This window comes from Morone saxatilis, unplaced genomic scaffold, assembly GCF_004916995.1.
Source record: "Morone saxatilis isolate NCDOM2014 unplaced genomic scaffold, NCSU_SB_2.0 Contig4, whole genome shotgun sequence".
NCBI lineage: Eukaryota > Metazoa > Chordata > Actinopteri > Moronidae > Morone > Morone saxatilis.
In genome coordinates, this window is record NW_023339984.1 from 18205865 (window position 1) to 18215951 (window position 10087).

At 40.5% G+C, this 10087-nt stretch overlaps 1 protein-coding gene across 1 annotated transcript in view; it reads right to left on the reverse strand.

Annotated features, from left to right (window-relative positions):
- Positions 1–706: 706 nt before the first annotated feature.
- The window catches only part of rbm46 (RNA binding motif protein 46), a gene marked incomplete at its 5' end in the record, with an annotated part of 11907 nt that continues 2526 nt past the window's right edge, over positions 707–10087 (reverse strand). Inside the window, 4 exon segments of the mRNA XM_035675141.1 lie at positions 707–3699; positions 4405–4681; positions 8276–8378; positions 9093–9292. Coding sequence (XP_035531034.1) covers positions 4407–4681; positions 8276–8378; positions 9093–9292 — 578 coding nt within the window.

Consider the following 10087-nt stretch of genomic DNA (forward strand, 5'->3'; position numbering starts at 1 on the left):
GAAAAACACCCAAAACTACTTAATACCTTCCTGTAGTAGCTGTTTCTGCCTTATTTAACACTTTATTTATCCAACTAAAAGTCCAATGTGTAACACTGAGGAGGATCTATTGTCAGAAATGTAATATAATATCCATAGGTATGTTTTCATTAGTTTATATGAAAATAAGATTCATTGTTTTCGTTACCTTAGAATGAGACGTTTTTATCTGCCACATTTAATTAATGTTTCCACAGCAGCCCAGAGCAGCAACCCAAACACTGACTGTAGATTGGGACAATTTTCACTCATTTCACAGCCACCGTAGTTTCTCCTTTACGCTTGGAAATGGAGGCTGAAACGATGGCGTTGCGGCCTGCCACCAGATCCAAGTAAATCCTTCACACTGATCCTTTAATACTTCTAACTTTGGGCTCCCTCCTCAAAACACATGCAGACTGTGTAAACTCTATATTTGAAGACATAAACTGTGTAATTAAAGCAGTCCATAGTCTGTGTGACGTCACACACAGGTCACTACACTGCGAGTACTGTGGTCGGCTGTAAAGTTGCACATTTTAATATGAGGCCTTATGGAGACTGACTGCTGGAGCCTCTAGTAACTGCAGGAGGAACTGCAGCTTTTGCTTGGTTTGAAAAGATAATTTTTCTTTTGACAAACAACAAATCAACACATCATCTGTAAATCTGTCAAACAGTGGTAAAAAGTTTTATTCCAAAAGACAAAACAAGCTGAAATTTAATCACAGAAAAATAAATCAACAATAACAATTTAATGACAAGGCTGAGTTCTCATTTTCTAATCAAACTCTTCATTCTCTGTTTCATTTTAAGCGGGTGTGACATTTAAGATTTTATAACTGAAGTTTCACACTGACGTTTGAATAAATAGGGTTTATTTATTAATACTGAGTTAGTTTTTACAGATTTTCTTTATTTCCTGATTTGTGGCTTTGATTAGGTTTTGTTCTGTGGACTCTTAAATAAATAGGCCTTTTTTTAATTGTATTATTACTTTTTTCAGATTGATTTGCATCAGTAAACCGATCACAATTTAAAATTAAAAACAGATTAAAAGGAGTTGAATTGGTTCACTGAATAAAAAAGACAACCGGGACAAATATTACAAACTATAATTTAAGTCTCTCTCTCGAATTACTTTTGAGACTTTTAAAGTGACAAATTACACCTCAACTTCCTCTGATATCAACTGAATTCAAACTGAGCTGCTACCTAAAGAACTTAATATAATCAGCCAGAAAACAAACCGAACAAACCTTCAGAAACTTTGAACGAGCAGACTGAAACACAAACTGGATTAAAGGAACAGAAAACATTCATTGTATAAATATATATACAACACGTGTTTGAGGCTCGAACTGACAAAAATAACCAAGAACATCCATTGGCTGCTCGGTCGGAACAGATCAATAAACAAACAATACATGAAGGCACAGAAGAATAATTTGCCCTTTAAACTGTTTGATCTGCGGCAAGTTAAAACAGATCAATAAAACCTTCAGAGTTGGAAAAACCTCCAAACTCTGGTTCTGTGTCTCGTGTCCACTCTGCTTCTCGTTTCTTCTCCTCTGATAAAGAAATAAAGACACTTCCTGCTTTCATCCTCCAGATCTCAGAGACCAAAAGGAAAAAGTCTCTTATTATTTTAATTACTTTGATTTTTCATATTTTTACTCATTAAACTACAATTTCTTGTACATTTAGTTTTCAAAAATAAAAAATGAAAGTAGTTTTAGGAAGGCAAATCTTTTTTTACTCATTCATTTATTTATATTGGTGCCTCAGAAGTAGTCAAATTGAATGTATTTAATATATATATTTTTGATTGTAGAATTTAAAGTTGATAAAACAAACGTTTTGTTTTACCTGTAACTTTCCGAACCAGACTGTGAAAACCCGAGGAGGAAACCATGAAACTGGCCGAATTAGGAAACATGGAAGAACACATTTAATGGTGTTGTTATAACCACTTTCTGTTTCTGTTTTCTCAGAGAGCTTAAATTAGGAGCAAAAACAGAGGTCCGTACGTTTAATCTAAAGGAAAAATATCTTAAATCTGCCCTCAAAGGCTTTTTTTTCTCTTCCTCCTTCAGATTACTGGAGCCTAAAAACAAAAACACAGTGGTAAAGTGGGTCAAGCAAACCGAGGAACGTGTAAACAACTTCCCGCATTCTCCGATGACCGGAGGCTCAAACGGTCTCGGCTTTCTCGCAACGTTGAGTCTTTTCAGCCAATTAGGAAACATGAAAAACTGGACTCCCGTTCTCCTCAGATGACCGCTAACGTTTAGCGAAATCAGCTGGATGGACGGACGCCTAAAATCTGCCTTTATGGTCCCTCAGATAACTCGGGTTAACACGAACATGAAAGGGATCAGTAGCTACAAACAGTCCGCTGGAAGAAGAAGAAAGTGAAGTCAGCCCTCCTCCCCTTCCTCTGTTTTTAGCTCTCTCTCCAGAGATGAGTGGTGTAATGGGAGGATGAAAGGAAATGGAAATCAGACCTGACTAATGTCGTGGAAAAGGCTGTGGTTTTTTTTTTTAAATCTCTCAATCCTTTTCCATTTTCTGTTATTTCCTGTGTAATTCACTCTAATGGAGCTCCGTACTCTCAAAACTACCAGACTGAGCCTGAGTGAGGATCAAAAACTCAAAACACATTTTATCCCAAAAACGGTGGCATTAATGTTCGTAGTGAAACTTTTCTCACTGAGGAGACGATTGGTTCTTTCGTCTCAATCATCACAGAGAAAAGGATCCACTCTTTATTTAAAGTGTAAATCACACTTTTTGTCCAACTTTGTTCTCACATGAGAAAAATTATATATTTTATACCTAAAAACTGAATAGTTCAGCTATAAAAAGTCCACATTAAACACCGGACTTTCTCTGGGAGATGGGGGTTCGAGTCCAATGTGAAAGCAGATGTTTTTAGTCTATTTGCATCAGTCTGCGGATGTGAATAGCCAAATAGTTTAGCTATAAACAAAGGAATTTTTTTTATAGTTGAAATATAGTTTGAGTTGAAAACAGAAGTTAATGTGGACTAAATTTTAGACTTAGTTGGCGTTTTATTTTCAGGATTCAGTTGTAGTTTGGTTTGATTTAGGAAACAAAACTACTTTTTTCTTTCTTTCTTTTTCTTAAAACTGATTTCAACTGTAAAACTATGAAAATTGGCCCCAACAAGTAAGAAAACCCACCTAAATTGGAGGTAGGGTTGTATAAAAAGTTCATATATATGTATGGATTGGATAGTCTTGTCCGTGCTGTGCATTATGGGTAGTTTAAGGTGATCTTTAGCTGAAGGGAAGGAGGCTGACATTTAACAGAGGTCGAGAGACTTTTTATCAGTTAGTGTGTCTTTATGAAACTAAACTGTGTTTATCTTTGTTCTCTTTTGGTTTAGTTTTCTGAATAAGAGGTGATAGAGAGAAGAAGCTGAGTGGCTGATCGGAAACTAAATATTGTCCTTCTCTCCCTCCCTCATCTCTGACTGAGATAACATTTCAAAATAAAGGGAGGAAGGAAAAACGTTTTCTGTTGGTCCGTCTGTGCCTGAGGCAGCGGCCCATCACACAAACACTGCGTTGGGGAATATCTGGTGTAATCATAATAAAGACAGTCCTGCCTTTTCTCCTTCTTGTCCTTGAATCATCCCGTCGCCGCTGAGGTCTCCTGTAACAAAAACAACACATCTTTACATCACTGAATGAAATGTTTAATGTGCAAATAAGAACACTTTTACTGTGGCAATAAAACACACTCAACACATAAAGAGAAATCTGCTCCACATCCAGAAATACCCAATGAGACCAGTGGTTACTGTATTTTAACTAGATTTGGGTCCGAACGGTCCCCAGGTGTGAAGAGCCAAATAGTTTAGCTATAAATGGGGATGAGGTGGGCGATAGGGTTAAACCAGGGCCACTGCTGATACTGTGATCTTGTAAGAGGGCCACTTCAACGTTCAAGTACTCCAAGAAAGTTCAATATTATGAGAATATTTCCATTTCTAACATCGTATTTAACAAAAACCAGCAGTTTCTGTATCATATATTCTAGTTCATAGACAAACAACAAATGAAGGCCCCTCTTTTTATCAACTTTGACCATTTTGCTCCAAACTGAATAAAAATATACAGAAATTACTGAAATGTATTAGTAATTAGTGGCACTGCTATATATTGGGGAAAGTAATATTATTACTGTAACATTATTATAGTAATGCAATAAAAAAAAGTGTGATTAAATTTTTTCCAAGGCTCTAGTCTTAAAAAAAGTATTGTGATGGTATTGAGAGTCTCTGTGATCAATATTTTGATAATCACACTGTGGATCTACAGAGTCTCACTATCTGTAGTAAACAGCAGTGTGTCTCACCGTCAGTAGAAAGGCGACTGGGAGCTGATGTAGAGCCTCTGTGATTGGGGGGTGGGAGGGGACAGCGATGACAGAGAAGAGAGGGGGGAGAGAGGAGAGAGTGGGAAGGGGGAGGGCGGTGGAGGAGGAGGAGGAGGAGGGAGGCAGGAGGCGAAGGCTCTGCCGCCGCAGGTCATCACCCCGGGACTGTTGGCGGAGGAGGAGGAGGAGTTGATGGCGAGCGGAGGAGAGGGGCTGCTGGGAGAATCGCAGGAAGCTCCGTTGAGGAAGGACGAGTCTGGAGGAGAGGACACAGGGAGGAAGGAGGGAGGGAGCGGAGATATCAGGGAGCCACAGTCAGATATGAGGGAGGTAAAGAACAAAGAGGATGATGGGAGAAAAGGATGGAGGGAAAGTGACATAAATATTTAGCTTCAGTCTCCACAGATACACTTGGACTCTGATTCCCTCAGCTCGTCTTCTCAGGTTGTGTATCCCCCGAACCCCCGACTGAACCGTGATAACTCAAAATAATCATCTGTGTTCCCTGACAGCTAAACACACACGCTAACAGACAATAAACAGGTAGTTCCAGAGATCCTTTCCAGACTCTCTTTGTAGTTAATCATCATATGAAATGTCCTCGTGGAGTTTGACCGTTAGTAGCTCCGAAAAAGTACCAAAAGAACTTTAAAAAGATGAAAGTATGAGACATCAGTCGATGAGTAAATTAAAGGTCCTTTGTTTAATAGCGGAGGGGTGTTTTCTCTACCGACAAACCCTTTCAAACACTTTCTGTAGAACAGGACTTTTACATTTTCTGCACATTTCGTGGCCACCATAGTTTCTCCTACACACTTTAAAGGGGACGGCGAAGCGAGTTGCAACCATCTACAACTCACTGGTACCTTTGAAAAGAATATAAACTGTAAATAAAAAAAGATTTTTATTCATTTTTTAGCCCTGAGTAGTGTCTGCAGGTAATCCACTCAGGTTGTGTACCAGTGGGGGGCAAACAAAGTTCACAAACACTGCAGAACTTCAGCAACTTTCACCCTGAAACCATAAAAGTGGAACCAAAAAAACAGGATTTAACAGCAGGGAGTAAAATCCCAGTTAATAATTCAACCTCTGCAGATTCTCTCTTTTTGGATGCCAGTTTCAAACATACTACATGAGATACCCGCAGACTGAGAGAGATAGAGGAGGGAGCGGAGGGGATAGAAGGGGAAGGACAGCAGATATGGGGGAGAGACGTTGTATGTTGTGGGCTGAGCTGGCACAGATCTTCAGCTCCCCGCGGAGCGATGAAAAATGGATGCAGTGTAAGAGAGTTTGATTAAAAGCGTCCACCACAGGGCCGACTTCCAGGAGCCAACTTTACCTTTTTCAAAGCAACGACTCGTGTCCAAAAAAACATGTTTTAATTGCGTTAGTGTTGGCGGGTGGTTGGAGGTTCGGACCCGGCTTCCTGCGAGTCAATTAAAAAACATTTTACCTCTGAATCACATTTTCTCACCCTCCTCTCTACGCAGCTCTAACTTCCTTTTTCACGATGATCCCAGAGTCCCACATTTCACTGCACGGATGGTTGAACTGATGCTGCACTTAAGCTCCGAACCCCCGGAGACACATTTGGTAAAACTCAGGCTCTATTTTCAGAGGGGATGGTCGTCAGGACACAACAGCTGTGTGTGGTGCGAGGAAGGCCCGATGGGAGATTGTTCAAACATCTCTGCGTCCTAATCTACACCGAGGCGAGAATTATGGTCCAAGATCAACATCTCTGAGTGTTTATTCAGAGGAGGGTGCTACAGGTACACACACACACACACACACACACATATATACACAGTAACAGTATCCGTACAACTACAGGAGATGATTGGAGGTCATTATCTTTATACCAATTGTGAATAAACTCAAATAAATGTAGAAATTACTTATTAAATATCTGTATAACTGCAGAAGTTGCCTTAGAAATATCAGGTTTTTAAGTTTTGTTCGGTGTAACAGTAAACCAGTGAGAGTTGTCTGTAGTTGTGTGCCGCTGACAGGAGCTGCTAACAGCTAATTCGACTACTTTAAAAGGAGAAAAGAGAACAACAGTACCTGCTTTTAGGTCAGTGTTGATCAGAGGTCACACAAAAGTCAAAATAAATACAAGAACGTTGCTCAGGATGGGATTTAATAACATTAAAACCACTGAGCAGTGCAGGTAAAGTTAAAATGAAGCCACCTCACCCAGAGAAATAAGTCAGGTCGGACAGGAAGCTGCTGGTTTGTTCCCGGCGTTATGAAACCACTCTGGGCTCTGAATGTGAGCGATTTTAACGCCACAAATGTTTCAATGCAGATAAGTCGAAGTGAGTTTTGATCTCCTTTCAGCCGTCGCTCTGCAGGTGATGTTTAACTTCAAATATCTCACGTCAAACAGAATCTCCTCAAAGGCGCCGTGATTGGCTCAGAGGGAGCTCCAGATGGCTCCTGTTCAGACTCTGACAGCTGCTTCAGACAATACTCAGACAAGGCTGCCAATCCTGTTCGCTCCTCCAGTCAAACTCTTTTCTGAGATTCAAATGTTCCTGCAGCGTTCAGGTGACCTGAAAACACTTGAGAACGTCTCACTGCCACTCGAATGAGTCCACGAGGAGCCACAGGAAGATCTCATCCCATTATTTTTACTATTATTTGACTCCTGTGGCGTCCGACCCAGTTTCATTTCCTTCATCTGCACAAAGTGAAACAGCAGAAGTGGAAATAATGTGAATAAATGATGATGGTGAGATTGAGACTGTAAAAAGTAATAATGCAGATACACATTATTTTGCTGCTTTAGCTCCGGGCTGTGGCTGCTGTATGAATACAAACAGACTGCTTTAAAATGCTTTGCATCGTCCTGTAGATTATTAACACCTCAGCACAACGATCATAAAAACTGGAACAAACAGCGGCCTTTACGACGCCGCGCCGCCAGTGTAAACAACATAAACGGGTAAAATCACAGCTGGGGGGTCTGTGGAGGAGAAAAGTTTCACAGTTTAACATTTAAATGAAACTCTGAGAGGAAGAAAAGAGATTAAAACTTAACCTCCTCATCATTTGTTTAGCTTTTATGCCATCATCAGGATTTCAAGCAGCAGTTTGCCTTTTTATTGACACTCAGGATCCTTTAATGAATCAGGATTTCACACAATCAATGAACATGATCGTCTGTGATATTGACATTTAAAATGTCGACTCACGCCTGTCAACTCTTCAACAGCAGCCACCACAGGTGATCCAGATGTTCTCGGTTTCACTTTTGGGAAAACTTTGGATACTTTTTATTCCCGGACAAAAAGCTGTATTAAGTTAACAAACCGAACGTTTCCTGCTGCTGCAGCTCCACAATAAGAGCATTCAACCGGAGAAACGTGTGTTGACTTTTATTTTGAAGAGAGCTGGTCACAGGAAGTGTTTGTCAGGGTTCGCACTCTTTTTATGAAATCATTTTCCAGGAGTTTTTTTGACATTACAGGATGGATATTGACACATTTAACAGTTTATTCCTCCTTCAGTAATTGTCTCAGGTTCTTTGTACGAAGGTGATCAGTGTTTGCAGCTCTTGGCAATTCTCCCTCTAACCGTAACACCGAAAAGTAATCAGGATAATAAATTCATCCCTCTGGTGTTGGGGTGGGTATTGATACAGTGTGTGTGTGTGTGTGTGTGTGTGTGTCTGCTCTTTACGACACTGAGAGACAAACTGAAGTTTCTGACTGTCTGACTGCACATTGAGCTCCAGCCAGAGAACGGCCTGCTGGTTTATTCATATGTTCACGTAAACTGTGTGTTTATATGTCATATATCTGAATGTGTGTGTGTGTGTGTGTGTGTGTGTGAGCAGTACCCAGGTTCCACAGCGTGGTCTGAGCAGCCAGCTCTTTGGCGTCGTCCAGCAGCGCACACAGTTTGTCGGGGATGAAGGTGCTTCGTGTCGATGGGATCACCACCTGCACACAAACAAACAAACAAACAAACACTGATTGTTTATTGTGTATTTTAACATTTTGACACCACTGTTTGTTTATTTCTGGTAGGACTGTAAAGGATCATCGAGCAGTGAGTTTATTCACTTAAACCAAGCAACTGAAATAAAAATAAAAACTAGACTTCCTTCTTAAAAAACAATCTGAAATATATTACAAATGTACAGGTAACATCTGTTTATTGTCTGTATTCCTTCTTAAAAGTGTCCCTTAATAAGAACAAACTCTGAAACTAATACAAACTAAACTTAAAGAAGTCCCTCTGGAAACTAAATTTAATTAACAAAAAATAAAACACAAAACTTCAGCCTCTAAATTTGGTGTGTAGCATTTGTTTATGCTCCAAACAAAGAAACCATACAATAAAATTCAGTGTGAGTTGAGTTCTCAGTTGGTTTATTTAGATGTTTTTCTTCAGGTGGAATCAGCTGGATGTGATGGCCGACTGTGCGGCCGTCTCAGCGGGTTCTCTTTTGTTCTTTCAGGCCGAGTTCTGCACCCACCTTTTGTTCTTTTTCTATTTGATTTTGGGGGTTTTCCTCCCAATTATTAAGGTGTTGTTTCAGTCTCTAGTGAAGTCTGGTTTATTTATTTATAGAGGACGTAACAGCGTGTTTCCACTGAGAAGACGATACAGTTAGAAATGAGTAATCTAGCACTGGGGTTTGGTGTGGAGACCTTGTACAGGAGCAGCAGCTTCCCGTCCTGTCCCGGCGTGGAGTACAGGTGGTACTCCGGCTGCGACCAGTAGTTCTTGCGGCAGTAGAAGTCGAGCAGGCTGACGGCGGACCCGATCTGACTCTGCTTCAGGGACAGCAGGCTGGTGGGGGAGAGCGGGGTGCCCGGAAACAGGGGGAACACACACCTGTCTGTGTCCTCTGTGATACAAACACACACACTCACAGGATTAACATTTAGCTCCAACATATTCAGATTTGTGAATGAGTTCTGCTTTAACAAAACACTTATAACTGATAACTACTGTACCTCAGTAAAGTCTTACATTCAGCAGCAGAACAGAACCATCTCCAGTTATCTGCTCATTAAGAGGAGACTGACTCAGCTCTCTATCTGACTAACTTCCCCCAGTTAAATCTCTCCGTTCATCTCCATCCAGATATATGATTCATCGCTTTCTGTCAGCCCGACTCTCTTCTTCTCTTTCAGTTCCAATGTGTGGAAAGAGTTTCTTCAAAGTCGGTTTAAGATTCAAGTGAACAGATCGTCGGAGCTGCCCGTCACCTTCAGAAATCATTAGCAGTCTGTAAACAAAACACTTGAGCTGCTGATATATGAGACATGTCCACTCATGTTAATTATGTCATTAATTTAGCCGAGGAGAGACTTCATTAGGAGATTCTTCTGTCTCGACACGCTCGTCTTGAACACAATATGAATCTTAAAGCTTTCAGTGGCTGCAACCAACTCTGGTTTTCCCGATTAAATGTAAACGTGTGCTGCTCCGTCTGCTTTCCTGCTGTGGAAACGGGTCAAGAGAAGGACAAGCTGAAACTCACCGTTCATAAGCCCCGCCCCTTTTTGGTGGGCTCCAATAACAGTTGAGCAAACCTGGGTCAACTAAAGATTCATATTTGTATAGTCACATCTTAAGTCAGCTAACATATATGACAATTACTGAAAACTTAAAAATCATAAATTAGCAAAAAAAAAGA